The sequence below is a fragment of the Arvicola amphibius genome, chromosome 8 (assembly GCF_903992535.2).
Source record: "Arvicola amphibius chromosome 8, mArvAmp1.2, whole genome shotgun sequence".
NCBI lineage: Eukaryota > Metazoa > Chordata > Mammalia > Rodentia > Cricetidae > Arvicola > Arvicola amphibius.
Genome location: NC_052054.1, coordinates 76,766,963 through 76,786,020, shown reverse-complemented (window position 1 = coordinate 76,786,020; position 19,058 = coordinate 76,766,963). Strand labels below are relative to the sequence as shown.

Here is a 19,058-nt window from a genome sequence, read left to right as displayed (position 1 = left end):
GATTGTCATGTGGGAGCCTGAAGCCGGGGGGGGGGGGGGGGGCGCGGGTGAGGGGCGAGAATGTGTGATAGGAGGGTACTTCTCAGCTGCCACAGCCCTCGGAGCAGGTGGTCAGCACGTGGGGGGGGGTGGAGGAGGTTCCCCGCAACAGATGGCCCTAGACAAGGGGGGAGGGTCTGGCCATCTGCACCTGGAGCCGCCTGTGAGCTCCTCCCCCTTAGCGCAGAGAGAAAAGAGCTGGGGGGAAGGGAAAGGGTGCCTTTATTCGAAGAGAAGGATCGGCACCCACCCCCATCCACCAATACACAGGCTGGAACCCCAGAAGAAGGCAGCTGGTAAAGCGAGGGAGGCAAAGGTGAGGACCGCCTCCAACAGCCACCATCTCCCCTTACTCCTGAGGATCCTGGAAGACCTGGGGATGAGGGGCGCCCCCTCCAGATAAGAGTGGACCCCATGAAGGGGCCAAGAGTTCACTTAGATGATGGCAGTAATTTGCTGACTCCCAGGTTTAGAATTTCAGGATGCCCACTTTGGATCAGGGAACTAACTTCAGGGGCCCGAAGATCCAAGACAAGAAACCAGTCTCTGGGACCAGGATAGAGCGTCAGGGGGTAAGAAGAGCCGCAGCAGAGGACTCCGCTGTGGAACTGGTATCCCTGGATGGAATCAGTCATGGTGGGGTCGACAGGGAGGTCCTTCTAGTCAGGAGGCTGCTGGCAGTGGCAATGTCTGGCGACTGGCCCAGTAACGGTGGTAGGTGTCTTGGAAGAGGTCCCGGCAGGCGATGTGGGCGTGGAGGCGAGCACAGGCTAAGAAAGCCCCAGCTAGCTTGCGGTGTAGGGCGTAGGTCTCCTCAGGTGGTGGGCGCAGCCGATGCCGAAGCAACACCGGGATGAGGCCCTGTATTCGGTGAGCTGTCTCTCCAGCCCCGAAGTCGTAGGGACCCGAGGCAGCAAAGGGCTCCCCCAGAATCATCACTGCTTCCACGTGGGCGTCGGAGAATGCCTAGGGTGGGGATGGCAGATGCATCCAGACGGACATAATGTCCTCTGACTACTTCAAGAAGAGGCAAACTGCAAGGGCTGAGACGTGACTCACTGGTAGAGCTGTCCTAGAATCCACCAGTGAGGGGCTGGGGACGGGGTGGGGCTGCGTGGTGGAAGACTTGCATTGCTAGCCCAAGATGCCGGAAAAGTAATAAGTAGACACCAACTATCCACAACCCCCCAGTTACTCTGAAGAAGCCCTGGCTTCCGACAGACTAGCAGCCTCTCTACTCCTCAAACCCAGGATCCCTAGAATAAATAGTGGTGCTTACCCCCCTCCCTTAGTAGCCATACCCTCCAGCCCACCCCAGAGCTTCTCAGTATAGACTAGTCCATCCAGTTATCCCACTCCCCTGGGATAGAAATACAATCTCCACCCCCCCCCCCCACCATCCTTCTCCAGTTGCTCAGCAGAGCGCGGCAGCTCCTGTGTCCTCCACTCCCCAAAGACACTAGCCCCCTAAAGAAAACACAGCAACAAACACACCAGCCCTTCTTCCCAGTGGCCACCAACCTTGGTTTCAAAGCCTGTGAGGAATTTGAGATCCTGGGATTTCTTCAGGACTCGATCTTTGTCTCCATCAGCAGCAGCCTTCACCACCTGGGATGTCAGAGGATAGACCCGTGTGGAAGGGAGACTTTGGGGCTTTGTTTCTGCTTTGAGGCAGTCTGACATAGCCTACACTATCTTCAACTCACTATGCAGCTAAGGATAACTGTGAACTCCTGATCTTCCTGCCTCTGCCTGCAAGAGTTAGGGGTCTGCACCATCACACCAGGCTACAAGACAGGTTCTAGATAATAGGAAATACCAGCCAAAGGGGTATAGTAGTACATACATACCTACAATCCCTCAGGAGGAGGGTCAGGATTACGAGTTCAAAGCCAGCCTGGACTATCAGGTAACACTGTTAAAAAGGAAGGAAGGGAGGGAGAAAGTGGGGAGGGTATATCTTGCCCACCCTGGATCCACCTCCATTTAAACTGCCCTGAGTACACTCTTTCTCCTAGAAGCTTCCCCTCCCTACTCTGTCCCTGCTATGTCTCCCTCAGGACTGGGGAGTCTGCGGTGGGAATGGTCAGGGCTCTGCCACATTGAGAATGCAGAACTGTCTGGAAGCCGCCACCACGAGTGGCACAGAGTCACACTGTTGGTGGGTCCACACACCAGGTAAGAATGGAGTGGTGTTTGGTGTCTGAGACTGCCAGAGGACCATCTCCCTGACTGGATTTTGAACTCCTTGGGTGTAAAGGTTCCAGATGGAGCTTGTCTTCTTCTTGACAAAACCGGCCTCTGGACAAGGAACTGCCCATACCTCAACTACTGATAAAATACATAGTATCCGGAAATGGATAAACAAAACTGTCAAATCTTGCCAAGACAGGGTAAAACAGTTTTAAAATATTTCTTGCCTTTAAAGATAATCTGTCAGTTATTGTAGGCCTTAGCCAAAGTTGGTTGTTTCAACGCTACAAACGTGACTTTGGGTGATTGCCCAGGTAGCCAGTTATCTCTGTGATTTGATACATATTTTGGAAGTTGTTTGATTGCACTTCCTAATTACTCAGGTAACATTATTTCCCTTCTTAGATCTTCGATGGGGTTAAAGACTAGATAACTTTAGTAGCTACTTTCCTCTCATGACTTGGCCAGGTTATTTATTATACAAAACTTAGGATAGTTAGAATAGGATATTTGTTCTTATTGTACATAATTTTGTAAAAGGTTTAAAACTCTCTTACTTATACAAAAGGGGGAGGTGCTGCGGGAGCTACTTTTGCTCCTTCAGCCAATAGCCTTTGAGATACCAGCCCACTGGGGTGTAGTATCTTTCGCTTTAAAAATAAGCGGGGGCAGCCCTTGCGCTCTCTTGCTTGCTTACTTCGGATTCCGCTTCTGGCTATCAGATGCTTTTCCTGGTCGTACAGGAGGCTGTTGTCTAGGACGGTGATCTGTAAGTTTTTTCCTTTAAATAAATAACCCTTTTATTAATCATAATTCCTAATTGGTGTGGGATTGTTTTGTTTTGTGACTTACTCCTTTACTCGTGTGTCCCATGGTGCATGTGGGCGTGCGTGTGCATGTGTATGAATATATGTGTGTGTGTATGTATACACATGTTTATATATGTATATGTATACACACACAATGCACCTAAAAATAAACAGGCTCTTAAGAAACCCAGGCTGGCCTTGAACTCATGATTCTCTTGTCCTGTCCTGACCCAAGTACTCTGATTATTGGCCACCACATTCAAACAACAGTCTTGGGGTTGTTGTTTAAAGGTTAAGGTGGTTTTTGGAAGGGAGCATCCAGGAGAAATAGATGGTTTGAGTACTCAGGGAGGTCTTGGCTTTATGTCCCAAATGGCCTGTGTGGGGTAGTGTGTGTCACCAGTTCTTGTCAGCAGTTAGAGGTGGCCTGAAAAGTTCTTGGGCCAGAGTCTTTGGCCCTGTCTCAGCCACCTTCCCCTTCTGTCTTCAAGACTGTTAGTGCCCATGGCCCTTTGTCCACTAGGTTTCCTCCCAGCCAGCACCTCCATAACTTCTCACACCCCCATGGGCTCAGTCCCCAGTCTTGGAGGTTACTCGCTGTCGGGGGGGGGGGGTTCAACTCTATTGCTCCTCCCCTCCCCAGGTCCTTTCTTTTTTTTTTTGTTTTTTGTTTTTCGAGACAGGGTTTCCCTGTAGTTTCTAGAGCCTGTCCTGGAGCTAGCTCTTATAGACCAGGCTGGCCTCAAACTCAGAGATCCGCCTGCCTCTGCCTCCCGAGTGCTGGGATTAAAGGCGTGCGCCACCACCGCCCGGCCCCCAGGTCCTTTCTGAAGCACCTCAGGAGATAAGAGTGCCTGCTGCAGAGGGGCCTAGGACCCAGCATGTCTGGGCTCCACCCAACACCTGCCTGTCCAATCAGAACATGGGTTTCCCTTTGATCCATGTATGAAGGACAGAAAGGGGCTTTGGATCCCCTGCTTGCAGATGGTTATGAGCCCGTATGGGTGCTGGGTGCTGAGCTGGGGTGTAGTGGTTTGAGTGGCCCCTACAGGCTCATATGTTTAAATACTGCATACTTGGTCCCCAGCTGGTGGAGCTATTTGGGAAAGTCTAGGAGGTGGATTTGTTGCAGGAAGTGTGGATTGACTTTCAGGTTTCAAAAGTCCACACCTGGTACAGTTCTCTCTCTCTCTCTCTCTCTCTCTCTCTCTCTCTCTCTCTCTCTCTCTCTCTCTCTCTCTCTGTTCTGTTTGTGGACCAAATGTAAGCTCTCGGCTGCTGTTACAGCACCATGCCTGCCTGTTACCACGCTCATGGCTTGAGGATCATGGACTCATCCTCTGAAACTGCAAGCCAGCCCCCAAATAAATGCTTTCTTTGGTAAGTTTGCCTTGGTCATGGTGTCTCTTCACAGCCATACAACAGTGACTAAGACTCAGGTGCAAGTACTGTAACTGCTGCGCCATCTCCATCCCCGAAATGACCATTTCTGCTCAGAAGTACCACCATGCAGAAAGGATGTTCCCAAATTCCCTCTTTTAGTCATTTGAATATGAATGGCCCCACAGGCTCATATATTTATCACCAGGGAGTGGAACTCTCTGAAAGGATTAGAAAGATTAAGGTGTATGGCCTTCACCAGGTGGTGGTGCACACCTTTAGTCCCAGCACTCAGGAAGCAGAGGCAGGCAGATCTCTGAGTTAGAGGCCAGCCTGGTCTACAGAGAGAGTTCCAGGACAGCCCAGGCTATACAAAGAGACCCTGTCTTGAACACCCCTTTACCCCAATAAAGAGGAATGGAGTGTGTCACATTTGGGTGGAAGTGTGTCACGGGGTGGATGGAGTAGGTGGAGGGGTAGACTTTGAGGTGTAAAAAGCTCATGCCAGGCCCAGTCTCCCTCTGTCTGTCTCTCTCCCCTCTCTCTGCCTGTGGACCAGGATGTAGCTCTTAGCTACTTCTCCAGCATCACACCTGCCCTTCACCCTGCTCCCTGCTGTGATCATAACAGACCAAGCCCTGAAACTGTAGGAAAACCCCCAATTAAATGTTTTCTTTTATAAGAGTTGCCTTGGGGGGCTGGAGAGATGGCTCAGAGGTTAAGAGCACTGGCTGTTCTTCCAGAGGTCCTGAGTTCAATTCCCAGCAACCACATGATGGCTCAGAACCATCTGTGATGAGGTCTGGTGCCCTCTTCTGGCATAGAGGTGTACATGCAGGAGGAACACTGTATACAAAATAAATCTCTAAAAAAAAACAAGAGTTGCCTTGGTCATGGTGTCTTCACAGCATTAGAGCAGTGACTGAGACAACTCTTGACCTTTGCACATTTATCTGGATATCCTTCTGGCTTCTTCCTGATTTTACATCCCTCAGCTCTCAGCTCAAAAGCTCCTCTTCTATCTGGGACAGGCTCCTCTAGATGCTCACGATGGCCGCCATTTCCTCAGCCTAACCCTGACCCTTCTGTGTCCCTGACTGTGGAACACAGATGGTGAACTCTGTGATGGGGAGACAGGGGTGGAGGAGCAGGGCCAGGCACCAAGGAGATGTCAGAGAATGTCTGAGTGGCAACTAGAGGAACAGAAAACCTGAGCTGCATGTAGATACAGTGAGCTGGCCTCTGCAGCCCCTGAGCCTGACTGACTTGGAAGAACCATGTAGGTGAGAAAGCATTCCTTGAGGAGCTATAGCTTCCTGTGAGGCGCAGGCTGGACGTCAAGACGCTGGACAGGGTGGCCATCTCTGACTCTTCTCTCAGCAAGGTCTGGGACATGGGCTCTGAACCCAGACTACCTGTGACGCACAGGCCTGCTGGGATTTGGGGCAGTTGTTCTCTAAGCCTCTGTTACATCACCTGTAAAGTGGAGCTCTGAGTGGCCCTGGCCACTCTCAGTCAGACGCTACTTGTAATAATACTAAGTGGTTGATTGTTATTAGCTGTTATTAATATTACTATTATAGAGTGTCACTCTGTAGACCAGGCTGGTCTGGAACTCACAGAGATCCACCTGCCTCTGCCTCCTGAGTGTTGGATTAAAGACAATTGCCATATCTATCTGGCCTCTATTATTTCTTCTTTTTGTTTCCTTTTGAGGTACTGGGGGGTCAAATCTAGGAAACTGTGAATACTGAGCAAGCAAGCACCCTAGCACTGGATAGCACCCAGAGCCTCTGGTAGAGTCTAGGTGGGTGTTCTACCCCCAAGCCATGCCCCTCACTGGTGGATCCCAGGTAAGTGCTCTACCATTAAGCTACAGTCCTGTCCTCTTTTTACTTTTTGTCTCACTGAGTTGCTCAGGCTGACCTTGAACTTACTCTGTGGCATAGGCAGGCCCTGAACTTGCAATCAATCATCTTTCCTTGGCTTCCTCAGTAGCCACCAAGCCTGGTTTATTTATTATTTCTTTTAAAGTGTGTGTGAGTGTGTGTATAAGTGTGTGTTGAGGGGGCTGGAGCACACACAGGTGTGGAGGTGAGAGGATCTGAAGGAGTCAGTTCCCTCCTTCCGCCACGTAGGTTCCAATCATAGTCAGGGCCAAGCATGGCACTAGGTGCTTTAGAGAAGACCCATATTTCTTTCTATTTTTTCTTTTTCTTTTCTTTTCTCTTTCTTTCTTTCTTTCTTTCTTTCTCTTTTCTTTTTTTTCTGAGACAGGGTTCTCTGTATCTTTGGAGCCTGTCCTGGAACTGGCTCTTGTAGACCAGGCTGGCCTTGAACTCACAGAGATCCGCTTGCCTCTGCCTCTCAAGTGCAGTGATTAAAGGAGTGCGCCATCACCACCCAGCAGCGAAGGCCCATATTTCTTAGATCCAGTTTGCTTTTCCTTCTTACCCCGTTCTTACTCTCCAGCTTGACCCTTGACCCTTCAGAAACCTCAAGGTTGGGGGTACTCACCTCAATGTAATGGTCTGTGAACTCTGTTCCAAATGCCCGGCTTGCTCCAAAGTCCAGTAGAGTCACCTGGGAACAACGGGTGACAGGAATGTAGAATGAGGCTGACATCCCCACTTCAACTGAAGTGGCCAGGATCGCTCCCTCTCCCCTACAGCCCCACTCTGACTGAATAAGACATCTGAAAAATAAGTGAATACCCACAAGTCCTGCTACTCAGCTTAAAAAAATCACCAATACCACCATCCCAGGTTTATTCCTCCCTTGCTTGTATACTCCCAGGACCTTCTCCAGGGTCATCACTTTCCTGAAACTAATACCATTAAATAATTTCCTGAGGACTGGAGAGGTGGCTCTGTGGTTGAGAACTCTTTTAGAGGACTTGGGTTCAATTCCCAGCACCCACACAGTGGCTCATAACCTCTTGTAACTCCAGTTCCAGGGGATCTGATGCCCTCTTCTGGCCTCTTCAGACACTGCACACAAACGGTGCACAGTATAGATGCAAGCTAAACACCTGTACACATAAATTCTAAAATAATTTTAAAAAGTAAATTTCCCCTGAAATTCCCACGCACACCTTCTACATTCATATGTAGGCACACACCATATCTAATATAATAATAGCTGCATAGTTTAAAGCTTCGTATTTACAGAGAAGCCAGGCCCGTGTCTGCAGTTCCAGGTGAAGAACAAGGATTAGGAGTTCAGCGCCGACCTGGGCTGCACAGTGAATCCCAGGAAACTCTCACAGTGCTTCCTCTAATTGTCCTGTAATCTGAACTTGGGGCCTAGACGGCTTGTAGTTTTCCCCATCATGGTGTTAGCTCTGCTTCATTCATTTTTTTAAAAATAGCTTTAAAAAAATTATTGTACATGTACGGGTGTTGTGCCTGCATGTATTTCTGTACACCATTTGGGTGTTTGGTGTCACAGAGGTAGAGAAGGGCACTGGGTCCCCTGAAACTGGAGTTACAGATGGTTGTAAGCCACTGTGTGGATACTGGGGATCAACTCAGGTCCTTCTGGAAGAGCAGCCAGTGCTCTAACCACTGACCCATCCCTCCAGCCCCATTTTTGTATTTATTATGTATTATGTATGGTGCATGTGTGGAGGTCAGAGGACAACTTGCTAGCTCAGTCCTCTGCTTCCACCATGTGGGTCCTGAGGATTGACTCACGGGCTACTTGCTAGCTCAGTCCTCTGCTTCCACCATGTGGGTCCTGAGGATTGACTTAGGGGCTGGCAGGCTTGGGAGCAAGCATCTTTACCCACTGAATCATCTCTGGCCCTTGGGGGCTGATGCACCCTGATTCACAGTCTCAGGAACCCACCTGGTGGCTGGAGGTGTCATACAGGAAGTTGGCCCAGTTGGGGTCTGTCTGCATGAATCTGAACTCAAACAGCTCTCGCAGACACAGCCTCAGGAGCTGAAAGCAAATCTGAGGGAGGAAGGAGACATCTCAGTGGGGCATCCAGGAGAGAAAGTGCGAGCTCCGCCCGTCCCCTTCCTGTCCCACAGGGAGAAGTACCTGATTCCGGATGTCCTGACTCAGGCCCTGGCACTGGTCCAGAGGAACGCCCCCAGCCAGCTCCATGCCCAGCACACGTGCAGTGCACAGTTCCTGCACCACAGCTGGCACCCGGAAGAAGGGGTCGTTGGCCAAGAGCTTCCTGGGGCAGGAAGAAGGCGAGGGACGAGAGAAGATTTCAGTGGAGGCTTGGCTTGAACTGGCTGTTTTACTGAGAGGCCCTTCAGGACTCGTTGCTCTAGGCTTTCATTTCTTCCTGGCTTCTCTGGCGTGGCGGCCTTGGTGACAGCCACTACCCGGCCAGACTGGTCTTTTAACTGTGTGTGGCTGGAGACCCAGTTACCACTTCCCTCCCATCAGCCCTTCTGGTGACTTGACAGTGAGCTCAGAATATCTGGTTCATGCGTCACTTAGAAAGAATTTATGGTTGTGATGGCGTAGAGGACAAAGGCATTTAACCCATAGCCTATGACCTGAGTTTGACCCCAGGGCCCGCATATTCCTAAAGTTGGCCTCCAAGTCCTACATGTATGCTGTAGCACGCATACACATGTGTGTATGCACATGTACACACAACATTAAATGATAAATATTAAAAATTATTTTTAAAAAGTTTTTAAGTCGTTTGAGGTCAGCCTGGTCTATAGAGTTAGTTTCAGGACAGCTAGGGTTGTTACACAGAGAAACTCTGTCTAAAAAAAACCAAATACAAACAAAAAAAAATTTTTTTTTAAGTCCATGGCTCTACAGTGATAGTCAGCAATCACTCCTGGAGTCACCAGAGAATTTCAGTGACTTGTGATAAACCTGGGTCTAAGCTGCATGTAGTAGTGCATGCCTGTAAACCTAGCACTGGGGAGTGGAAGCAGGTCAGCCTCCATGACAGCTCATTCCACATCACCCAGGGTGCATGATGAGGTGCTGTTTCAAAAAGCAGGTAAGCAAGCAAGCAAGCAAGAAAGAAAAGAGGGCTGGAGAGATGGCTCAACAGTTAGGAGCACTGGCTATACTTCCAGAGACCCTGAGTTCAACTCCTAGCACCCATATGGTGGCTCACAACTGTCTATAATGCCAGTTTCAGAGACTATGAAAATATGACGCCCTCTTCTAGCCTCTGAGGGCACTGCATGTACTTGGTGCACACAAGCAGAACACCTATACCCATAAAGTAAAAATATAAATTAAAAAAAGTAAATTCCTGCTGGGTGGTGGTACACACCTTTAATCCTAACACCTGGGAGGCAGAGGCGGGCAGGCTGTGAGTTCAAGGCCAGCCTGGTCTACAGAGTGAGCTCCATGATTTTTTGTCTTTTCAATTAGTATATATTAGTCGCACAGAGTGGGTTTCACTGTGCGATTTCATAAGCACACAAATGATGCTTTTCGGTCACCTCACTGTCATCCTCCCTTGTCCGTCCCACCCCTACTGGTCCCCCTTCACAATTCCATGGCTTTTTCTTTTTTAATAACATTGCTGGGTGTGGTAGCACACACATCTCTTTTTCTTTGAATTTATTTATTTTTATTTTATGTGCATTGTTGCTTTGCCCACTTGCATGTCTGTGTGAGGGTGTAAGATCTTGGAGTTACAGACAGCTGTGAGCTGCTGTGTGGGTGCTGGGAATGGAACCCCGTCCTCTGAAGAGCAGTCTGTGCTCTCATCCGCTGAGTCATCGCTCCAGCCCCCTCCACGGCTTTTTTTAATGAGCTTCATTAGGGCTGCTTACAGGAGGGTGACAATGGTTTAATTTTTTTTCTTATTTTTTATATTTATTTAGTGCACGTTTATGTGTGTGTGTCTGTCTGTCTGACTGTCATGCAAATGCCATGGAGCCTGTGTGAATGATGGGACAACTCTGTGGGTGACAGTTCTCTCCTTCCACTATGTGGGTCCCTGGGGTCGCGTTCCGGTTACCAGGCTTGGTGGCAAGTTCTTTAACCCGAGGAGCCACCTCACCAGCCCACAGTATGCTTTCTTTAAGTGAAAAGGTAAACTTCTCAGGCTCAATGAGGAAAAAAAGTGGTAGTCCATTAAGATGCTCAGTGAGCACAAATCTGTCTGTGAAGCTGTGGCGAAGGAGCGAGAGATCTGTGCTGGTTACCACAGGCCGCAAAGCTGCACTCATGGTGCGTGCCAAGTGCTGCTTCAGGTGAGCCAGGCCTCTAACCCCAGCCTTCAGAAGGCTGAGGCAGGAGGATGACAGTCCAAACAAAAGCCTGGAATAGAGATCTCCCTAGTGACATCAGTGTGTTGCAGCAGAAAACACTGTCCCTAATTCGTAAGTCTGACTTCTCCATACCTATGTACAGGAAAACGCAGTCTCTGCAAGGTTTGGAACTAACTGGGTTTCAGGCATCCACTATGGGTGTCTAGGAATGTGTCCCCTATAGATGCAGGAGGGCCCTGTGCTCTCAACAGTGGTAACTAAATTGAAGAATCCTTTTCTGACCCAGATGTGTGGTGCATGTCTGTAATCTCAGCAACTGGGAGCCGGAGGCAAGAAGTGTATGCGTGGTACACATACACTTTCCTCCAAGAGTGCCTAGTGTGGTACACGTACGCTTCCCTCCAAGAGTGCCTAGCATGGTACATGTACATTTCCCTCCAAGAGTACCTAGTGTGGTACACGTACCCATCCCTCCAAGAGTGCCTAGCATGGTACACGTACACTTCCCTCCAAGAGTGCCTAGCATGGTACATGTACACTTCCCTCCAAGAGTGCCTAGCATGGTACATGTACACTTCCCTCCAAGAGTGCCTAGCGTGGTACACGTACACTTCCCTCCAAGAATGCCTAGCATGGTACACACACACTTCCCTCCAAGAGTGCCTAGCGTGGTACACACACACTTCCCTCCAAGAGTGCCTAGCGTGGTACACACACACTTCCCTCCAAGAGTGCCTAGTGATTTCAGCAGGTTGACAGTTGCAATGTTACAGTGGTAATGCTCCATGTCATAGTCTGCCACTGAGACCTGGGTGTGATGTACATGCTTATAGTCCTAGCATAGAGAGGTGGAGTTCAAGGGCATCCTCAGCTACATAGGGAGTTTGAGGCTAGTCTGGGCTACATGGCATTCTAGCCCCCAAACAAATAATAAAAGGTCAAGGAGTTATCTCCATGAATAAAGTAATTACCACATAAGCATGAAAACCCAAGTTTTATCACCAGAATCCATGGGGGGAAAGCTGGGTGTGGTGCACACAACTGTAATCCCAGACACAGGGAAGCAGCCCGTGGTCCCCTGGGGTGCAATGGCCACCCAGTTCTAGGCCAGAGAAAGGTTCTGTCTCAAAAACCAGATGGAACCTAACTAGGGTTGTTCTCTGGCCTCTACATGCCTTGCACATACACGAACACACATGTACACATATCACCTCCCTAATACTGTGTGTTTTGATACTAGACAGCGCCAGCCTCGGCCAACAGAAGTGATAAGCTGAAGCACAAGTGTCCAGGCAGACCAGGGGGCAAAGAGGATGAAAGAGGACCCATGGGGACGTTGGGGACAGGCAGATGAGCAGGCACCAGAGGCAGGCTTTGGGAGACCCTGGGACAATGTGCCCAGATCCTAGGTGGGGTTGCTCTAACCTGCCATCCAGCGCCACTCTGCTCCACAGGGTCTGCTTTGGGCTGGAATTTAGCCCTAGTTTGTGTGGTCTCTGATACTCGCTCGACTTCTCAAGAGCCAGGCATTTAATCAGCACACCTCCCCTATGGGAACGCTCTCCCGAGGCTGCAGTACAGAATCAGGCCACACAGCCTGGCGAGGGCTGACCTGAGACTGAATCCCATAGTCATCAGGGTCCAGGACACAAGTTTTGGATGACTGTTGTCTGTCTGGACTGTCTCCTCCCCTGTCCCCTGAGCTTGGCATATTGGGAGTCATAGCGGACTTGTGAGCCATATTGTAGAGTTTTCTTTCAAGGTTCTCTTGCTTTTTGTCTTTTTGTTGTTTTGTTTTTTGAGATGGTGTCTCCAAAGCTCAGGCTGCCTCAGACTTAGCTGTGTTACCGAGGATGACCTTGAATTTCTAACCTTCCAGCCTCCACCTCCTGAGCACTAGGATTGTCGGCATAGACACCACACCTGGTGTGGTGCTGGGGTCAAAGCCAGAGCATGATGTGTGTGCAAACACCAACTGAGCTGCACCCTCTGACTAAAGTTGTCCTTAATCCAGGACAGAAGCATACTGGTCTGTAGCTGCAGTCCCTTCATTTTCCTGTCATAAGACAGTCTGCCGCTGAGACCCGGATGTGGCGGCATATGCATCCAGTGGGAGCTGGAGGCCGCAGGATCAGGAGTACAAAGCCAACACAGCCACATACTGAGTCTGAGACCAGCTCAGGCTACACATTGAGATCCTGTCTCAAAAAATAAGGGGGCGGGGCTGGCTAGAGAGATGGCTCGGCAGTTGGGAGCATGTTTGCTGTTCTTCCAGGACTCAAGTTCTGTCTCCAATACTCACATTAGGAGGGTCACAACTGCCTGTAATTCCAGCTTCAGTGGAATCCAAAGTCTCACATACACTCAAAATAATTAAACGATTCAACCAGTAATATTGAAAACACCATAAAAGCTAGGTATGGGGCACACCTGTAATCCCAGCACTTGGGAGGCAGAATTGGAATGACTGGAGCAAGTTTGAGACCAGCCAGGGATACATAGCGAGACATATCTCAAAAACAAAAACAAAAATGCCATAACTTATTTATCCACCTTGCTGAACAGATTTGATAGATTTACATTTCTAGGTTAAGGTTTGTACACATTGGTGCTCTGAGCATTCTAGAATAAAATTCTGATGGTATACAATATAAATGTCCACATGAATTAATCAAGGAGGCCGATGATAGGGTTGTTGGTCACAGCTCAGTGGGTAAACTGCTTGCCACATAGCATGAGGACCACGTCAACAGCAACAAATGGCAGTCTGTGCCTGTCATCCCAGCACCAAGGAGACAGATACAGGAGGACCCCTGGGGTCTGCGGCCAGCCAGTCTAGTCAAATCAGGGAGTTCTAGGTTTAGCAAGAGATGCTGGAGAGATGCTTCCAGTTAGAAACACTGGTTGCTCTTCCAGAAGACCCAGACTTGGTTCCCAGCATCCTCCTGTGGCTCACAGCCGGCTATAATCCTGTTCCAGGGGAATCCAACGCCCTCTTCTGCTGTTTGTGGGCACTGCATGCATGTGGTGCACAGACAAAGTGCAGGCAAAAAAAAAAAAAAAATCCATACACAAAACAAACTAAAAAATTTTGGGAGTTTTTGTTGTTTTGAAACAGGGTCTCCATTATGTAGCCCTGGCTAGCCTGGAACTCCCTATGTAGATGAGGCTGGACTTGAACTTACAGAGATCCACCTGCCCTGACTGCCAAGTGGTAAGATTAAAGGTAAACATTGCCTGGTTTAAAATGAAATTTAAAATTAATGAAAGTTGAGCTGGCCTGGTGGCACATTCCTTAAACTCAGTACTTGGGAGACAAAGGTGGAACTGTATTCTGTAAGTTCAAGGTCCAGGCCAGCAGGAACTGCATAGTGAGACCTTCCCAGATGCTATTGTTTTTAAAGATTAATTTATTTAGTATGTCTAGCGTGTTCTGCCTGCATGAATGCTTGCACACCAGAAGAAGGCAGCAGATCTCGTTATACTCATTACAGATGGTTGTGAGCCACCGTGTGGTTGTGACACTGAGAGAAGTGACCTGCACAGCCCCCAGAGGACGTGCAATAGCGAGAAATGGATGGAGAGATAAAAGAACCAAAGGAAGAAGGGTCTGCAGTGCCGTACAAGGATGTGGACTGCCAGAGACTAGAGTATCACATCCAGCCCACCCTGGTCCCCCGGGAGCCTGCAGGGGATGTCAGTTTACCTGAATGTCTGGGCACAAGCAGCCTCTCTTCGGTAGTCACACTCCCAAGCCAGCTCTTGCTGCAAGGCCTGCAAGCTCTGCTCAGCAAACAGCCCTGGGGTGGTGTGGAGGGATGGCAGTTGAGGATGGTTACCCGTCCCCTGCCAGAACGCTCAGGCTCCTATGCGCTCCTGTCTTCGCTGGTTCTCGTACATTTCTCTTTCTACAGCTCTCACTGTCCCATGCACCTCTGTTCTAGACTTTCACACACACCCCCATTTTCATCCTTCTTTTTCTTTTTCTTAAGGCAGGCTCTCATGCAGCTCAGGCTAGCCTCCAACTCAATATGTAGCCAAGGTTGACCCTGAACCCCTGATCCTCCTGCTCCCAGCTCCCAAATCCGGGGATTGCAGACATGCTTCTCTGCTTGCCTGTGCACCTGTGACAGGGTCTCTCTGTAAAGTCCTGGCTTGACCCAACTTTCAGCAATCCTCCTGCCTCAGATTCCCTGTGCTGAGATTATAATTGTGAGCCACCACACCCAGGTTACCCACCTACCCTCTGTCTTTGCCCCAGCTGTGGTCTCTGTGAAAGTCTGAGGCCTGGGCTTGACTCTGGTGCGAGCTGCCACAGCCCTCAAGCACTTCTTTTCACTTGCTGTTAGCACCTAAGGATGACCCTGAACGTGTGCTCCCCCCCCACCGAGTGTGGGGGTGCTGTATGCCCTACCACACCCTGTTGGGTCTCAGAGCTCAGCCCAGGGAATTATGCATGCCAGACAAACACTGTACTGAGCTCCGTCCCCAGCCATCTTCTCCGCCTTCTGTTTATGATAAACCTCACATCACCCTCTGCCTCTCATCCCACTTCTAGACCTGTCTGCATCTCTCTACCGCCTTTCTTCCCCACGAACACACCTGCTCTGTCTTCTACAGGTGATCCCTCACGTGACACAACACAAACAGGGCTGCCCACCAGCTCCTCTCTCTGCTTCTGTGGCACCCTGCACACTGGTCTGTCTGTCTGTCTGTGCATTTGCCTGGACTTGTTTCTTTGTAGCTATGTCACATCCACTCATCCTCGCTGAGCTTCCCCTGCTTGGCATCCTCCTGTCACCCACGTGATGTATGTACACCCACAATGCTGTCCCAGGCTGGCCCCACTTCCTCTCTCTTGGTGGGGACAGACGGAGCACCTCACCCTCTGGTAGGCCCACACTCATCTTGAGCAGGGCCAGCAGGTTCTGCACATCACTCTGGATGCTCTGGGCAACACCTGGGTACTGTCAGGAGGAAGGAGGGGTGGGAAGTCACGCATGCCTCAGGGACACCGTGCCCACCCCCGACCCTGCCCAGCGTCCCCACTCACCTGGATCTTCACAGCCACCTCAGTCCCATCCTTAAGCACACCTTGGTGTACCTGCCCAATGGAGGCAGCAGCAAAGGGCACTTCCTCCAGGGAGGCCACCTTGTCCTGCCAGTCCTTGCCCAGCTCCTCTTCTAGAACTCTCTGTAGGAAGTGAGCATGACAGTTAAGTTACCATCATGGTTCCAGTCAGCGGAGTTCATTCCCTGTTCTGAGCACTTGTGTCAGTGAGCCTGGGGCTCGCCCTCTGCTGACACATCATCTCACAGATGTGAAAACCAAGGCTCAGGGGAAGCCTCTTGCTCAGGTGATGGACCAGCCAGATGCAATTATTCAGTCTGTGTTTGAGTGGAAGAAGCAATGTAGATTTACTAAGGGAAGTGAGAAGGAACTCCTGAGACTCAGAGGAGTTCCAGGGAGGAACAGCGGCACTGCTGTCCCTGTTTTTCCGAGGCAGGGTCTCACTGTGAAGTCCTGACTGGCCTGCAACTCTCTCTGTAGACCAGGCTGGCCCTGAACTCAGAGATCCACCTGCCTCTGCTTCCTGAGTGCTGGGATTAAGGGCAGGCACCACCACCGCCAAGGGGGATTGTTAATGAAGACTAATAGCATTCCTTATTGGATTTCCATATCATTAAGTCCTAAAGTGACGTGATGAAGTCGGGTTTCCTTTGGTCCTGGCATGGTTAGAGTGGCTCACAGAGCCACAGTGACTACCTGGGTCACGTGACCCAGAGAGCAGCAGAACAGAGAGCAGGCAGCTAGGTGGCTGACACCTATGCCCTCATACAGTTATACAACAGCTCAGTGCCAGGTATTACACTATCCTATTTACGGACAAAGTCTCCTTCGAATTTGTTTGTTTGTGTGAGGCGAGGTCTAAGGTAGCCCAGGCTAGCCTGGGATTCTCTACAGTGCTCAGGATGACCTTGAACTCCTGATCCTACTGCACCCATCTCTGTGCTAGGATAGTGTGTGCCACCATGTCCTAGCATGAGCTCCTTTAGTTAATTATAGCTCAAACTTGCACGCCACTCATGGAGTGACAGGGACAGGCTTAGGAGTTCTATGCAATATAGACTAAGTGCTTTATAGATTATATGTCGATCTATGCAATCCACTGATAAGGGCAACCAAGTCACCATTGTCTCAAACTGGATACTCACCAGCATCTGCCAGCGGGGCATGAAGTCAGCACTCTGGCGGACTCTCTCAAAGACCTGCTGCAGCTGGGGGCTGATGAAGCTATTGTCTTGGGAGACAGTGGGAGGAGGGGAATAGTGAGGGAGACAAAGAGGGGTTCCATATGAACTCCTGAAATCAGGGCCTGCTGCTGGGTGGGGTGGGAATGAGGTCAAAGGTCGGGGGTTGAGGGTCAGGCTGTGTACCCTGGATGCTGAACATCTGGCCGATCTTGAGGGCAGCCCCCCGGACTGTACATAAGGTTTGCACGATCCTTTCAGCATTGGCCTCGGAAAGGAATGGGCTGGAGCCCAGTCCAGAGCCACCGTCTGTTGAGAGAGGTAAGCATCAGTAATAGGTGCACAGAAAGAACTTTGCTTTTCTGCTGCTGTTTGGTTTTTCGCTTTTCAAGACAGTTTCTCTGTGTAACAGCTCAGGCTGGCCTCGAACTCACAGAGATCTCTTTGTCTTTACCCCTGAGTGCTGGGATTAAAGGTCTGTTGTTTTTTTTTTTTTTAATTTACAGTGTAGCCCAGGATAGCCTCAAACTCATAAAATCCTTCTGCCTCTGCTTCCTGAGTGCTGATATTACAGGTAAGAAATAACAACAACAACAACAACAACAACAAAAAAGAGCTAGGCATGGGGATTCTTCATGTAATCCCAGTAGTCAGGAGGCCAGAGGCAGGGAAGGAGCCATGTAAATTCAAGGCCTGGGCTACAGGAGACCCTGTCTCAAGGGAAAAGAAACAATGACCCGGAATCTATTAATTACTAATCCATGGCTAATATCAAGTGCTGGAAAGATGAGCAGCAGCTTGAACTCAGACCTGTGATGTGGGATTCCCCTCTGTATGCTGCGAATATGTTTATTACCATTGCTTAATATAAAAGCTGCTTCGGCCTATGGCAGGGCAGGACAGAACTAGGCGGGAAAATCAAACAAAGATATAGAGAGTAGGCGGAGTCAAGGAGACACCAAGGAGCTGCTGAAGGAGACAGATGCTGGAACCTTACTGATAGGTCATAGCCTCGTGGTGATATACAGATTAATAGAAATGGGTTAATTCAAGATATAAGAACTAGTTAGAAAAACACTTGAGTCATTGGCCAAACAGTGTTGTAATTAATCTAGTTTCTGTGTGATTATTTGGGTCTGGGTGACCAGGAAATGATGAGCAGTCTCTGGTGACAGACATGTCCGATGAGAGAACGCTAGTGCGGCCTCTGACAACAGGCAGCTTCTACAAGGTGTGTCCAAAGGCACTGCAGTTCCTTCTCCAAGCGTAAACTCCAGAGACGGAGTGACTACATGGTTCTGAACACACAGCTACTAAACCTTGCCTCGTGAGTGCATCCCCCTCACATAAAGTCAACCACAGAAGGCAGATAAGCCACAGTGGTGGTAGCGGATGCCTCCAACCACAGCACCCAAGCAGCCTAGGCAAAAGGATCAGAAGTTCAAGACCACACCTTTAATCTTTGAACTCCAGAGGTAGAGACCGGTGGATCTTTGTGAGTTTGAGACCAGCCCAGTCTACAGCATGAGTTCCAGGACAGTCAATGCTACATAGAGAAACCCTGTCTCAATAAATAATATAAATTTAAAAAGTTAAGTTCAAAGTTTTAATCTCCCCAATAATGTAACAATAAATAAAAGACACATAAACACTGTCTTTAGAGTGATTATTGTATTTCTGATACTGGAGCTGGAACCTAGAAATTCAAACATGCTAGGCAAGCACTGTACCACTGAGCCCAGACTTGCTGAGTCTTCAAAAAATTCTTCACAGTGGTGCATACCTTTAATCCCAGCACCCAGGAGGGAGAAGCAGGAAGATCTCTGAAAGTTTCAGGACAGCCTGGTCTACAGAGTAAGTTCCAGGACAGCAAGGGCTACACAGAGAAACCTTGCCTCAAAATAAATAAATCAATCAATCAATCAATCATCCAGGATTCCTTTAAACTTGCTTTGTATCCAGCCCAGTCTTGATTTCACTTTAGTCTAAAATATCTTGATTTTATTTTTTTTTTAAGCTAGGTGCGGTAGTGCACACCTTTCAACCCAACACTTGGGAGGCTGGGAGGCAGAGGCCTCAGAACCTGAGTTCAAGGCCAGCATGATCTACGAAGAGAGTTTCAGGACAGCCAGAGCTATAGAGAAATCCTGTCGTTCCCCCCCCCCCAAAA

The 19,058-nt window shown here is 49.4% G+C and overlaps 1 protein-coding gene across 6 annotated transcripts in view; it reads right to left on the bottom strand.

Moving 5' to 3' along the window:
* Positions 1-244: 244 nt before the first annotated feature.
* The window catches only part of Coq8b (coenzyme Q8B), a 26,287-nt gene continuing 7,473 nt past the window's right edge, over positions 245-19,058 (bottom strand). For 5 of the 6 annotated variants that reach the window (XM_038338544.2, XM_038338545.2, XM_038338546.2 and 2 more), the window contains 10 exons: positions 17,075-17,197; positions 16,853-16,938; positions 15,690-15,830; positions 15,522-15,603; positions 14,343-14,436; positions 8,469-8,610; positions 8,271-8,378; positions 6,939-7,004; positions 1,561-1,647; positions 245-1,005 (listed from right to left, as the gene is read on the bottom strand). In XM_038338544.2, coding sequence (XP_038194472.1) covers positions 703-1,005; positions 1,561-1,647; positions 6,939-7,004; positions 8,271-8,378; positions 8,469-8,610; positions 14,343-14,436; positions 15,522-15,603; positions 15,690-15,830; positions 16,853-16,938; positions 17,075-17,197 — 1,232 coding nt within the window. In that variant the 3' untranslated portion in view covers positions 245-702. Of the gene's footprint in view, positions 1,083-1,560; positions 1,648-6,938; positions 7,005-8,270; positions 8,379-8,468; positions 8,611-14,342; positions 14,437-15,521; positions 15,604-15,689; positions 15,831-16,852; positions 16,939-17,074; positions 17,198-19,058 lie in introns of all 6 variants that reach the window. The other variant, XM_038338548.1, reaches the window with a different exon arrangement.